Consider the following 1,938-nt stretch of genomic DNA (forward strand, 5'->3'; position numbering starts at 1 on the left):
TGAACGAGGGCGGGCCGTTCCCGGTTTCTTGCCTGGGGGGGGGGTGTTGTAGAAAGCTAGAAACATGCAACGAGTGCCCCAGTCTGTTAGTGGGGCTTAGGCGTGGCACTGGGAGGATGCCTCATCGCCCCACACACGTGGGATGGCAGGGGAGTGGCTTGCAAGTCTTTGGGATAAGGGCTTTGACAGTCCAGGGGAGGAATATGGACAGAAACGCGTTAGGGGAGAGTTCAGCTGAACTCAGCTTTCCTGTTGGTAAAATCGAGTACAAAGCGGGGCAAGAAGTGTGGGGCCAGCAGGTGGATGGACTGATGGTTTCTCTGACATCTGGTTTGGAAGGGCAGCTCTTTATGGTTGTAGCAAGCTGAAAAATTAATGCTTTACAGTGTCTTGCTGGGGGTTTACAGAGCAGGACACAACCCGAGAACCTGAGGAGATCACCGTCTAAATCCTCCTTCTTTTACCACCAGAGAATCATATTCTGGAAGACGTAAACAAATGTGTCATTGCTCTCCAAGAAAAAGATGTGGATGGTTTAGACCGCACAGCTGGGGCAATTCGAGGCCGTGCTGCTCGAGTCATTCATGTTGTCACCTCTGAAATGGATAACTATGAACCGGGCGTCTACACAGAGAAGGTGTTGGAAGCTACGAAGTTACTGTCCAACACAGGTAAGAGTCGGTTCCTCCCAAGATCCCTAAATCCGTACAGCGTGTGGGCAGCTAACGTACCTGCGAAATCTGTTAAAGGCTCCCTTGGCATACTAGAATGAAAATCAGTGGGAGTTATCTGCAGAGCTGTTGCAAAACGAGAAGTGTAATTTTGCTGAGTTGACTGGCTCAAAACTCAGCAGCGCGGGGTCTCCCGGAGCGTTCCTGCTGCCCTTCCCTGAGCTGTAGAAAGCTGAAACACAGGGAGCGAGTCCCGGGTGGTGAGTCAGTGCTTGAAAGTTATATCCTGGTCATCTTGTTCATCAGGGTCCAGGAAGAAGATTTCTGCCACCTTGGCACAGTAGAATAAATTTGGGGTCATAATCTAGGGTGAATTTTGTAAAATGTCTTTAGAGTGTTAAAGCGGCGTTGGAGGCTGTAGTCCCCCGCACTGACACAGTAAACAAGGGTGTTTCCTGTGCGCTGGCTGCTGACATCCAGGCAGGGAGAGGAATGCTGCAGGGTGCTTCAGCGAGGGCTGTGCCAACTGCTAGGTGTGGGCTTTGCCTTACTTCCCTTGATGAAGAATCACGGGTGACACTGAAGAACCAGGCCGGCCGTGGAAGGTTTGGTGCTGTTCTTCGGGGTGCGGAGAGTCACCCACCAGTACCACAGCCTGCCCTCTTCCAGTGCCTCAGGAAACTTGAGCTTCCTGGTGGCAATATTATTCCCCCCACCCCCCCACCCCAGATTAGATACATCTGCAAGGAACATGAAACAAATGCTTCCTCTTTAATCCCTTAGTTTCTAACTGCTTCCCCAGCTGTTTTCTCCATCCCCTAGAAGGGTGTGATAAACTTTTCACTGTCCAAGGGGAAAAAACCAAACAGCAGCAGAGTCAGCAGAGTCAACAGAAATTGGAGTGGACTGAGAGTGACCTGCCGTACTGGTGTCCTTCTGTAACAAACGTGTTGAGCTGGAAGGGAGCCACTGCACAGCTCCAGTGCTAACAGCGAGACACACACACGTCTCTTACAGGGGCCTGTAGCAAAACGTGGCGTTGGGAGGGAGCTGACCACTCTTCTGTGTCCTTAATGCAGTTATGCCGCGGTTTACCGAGCAAGTGGAAGCTGCTGTAGAAGCACTGAGTTCAGACCCTGCCCAGCCGATGGACGAGAACGAATTCATCGATGCCTCGCGGCTGGTATACGACGGCATTCGAGATATCCGGAAAGCCGTCCTGATGATCCGGGTGAGCCTCCTTAACCAGCTTCCTGTTCTCCCGCTC

The 1,938-nt window shown here is 51.9% G+C and overlaps 1 protein-coding gene across 1 annotated transcript in view; it reads left to right on the forward strand.

Annotated features, from left to right (window-relative positions):
- CTNNA1 (catenin (cadherin-associated protein), alpha 1, 102kDa) overlaps positions 1 to 1,938 on the forward strand; it is a gene marked incomplete at its 3' end in the record, with an annotated part of 40,507 nt that overhangs the window by 27,583 nt on the left and 10,986 nt on the right. Inside the window, exons 5-6 of the mRNA XM_010141566.1 lie at positions 471 to 671; positions 1,751 to 1,902. Of these exons, the coding sequence (XP_010139868.1) occupies positions 471 to 671; positions 1,751 to 1,902 (353 nt within the window). The remainder of the gene's footprint in view (positions 1 to 470; positions 672 to 1,750; positions 1,903 to 1,938) is intronic.

Source organism: Buceros rhinoceros, unplaced genomic scaffold, assembly GCF_000710305.1.
Source record: "Buceros rhinoceros silvestris isolate BGI_N320 unplaced genomic scaffold, ASM71030v1 scaffold18438, whole genome shotgun sequence".
NCBI classification, from domain to species: Eukaryota; Metazoa; Chordata; class Aves; order Bucerotiformes; family Bucerotidae; genus Buceros; species Buceros rhinoceros.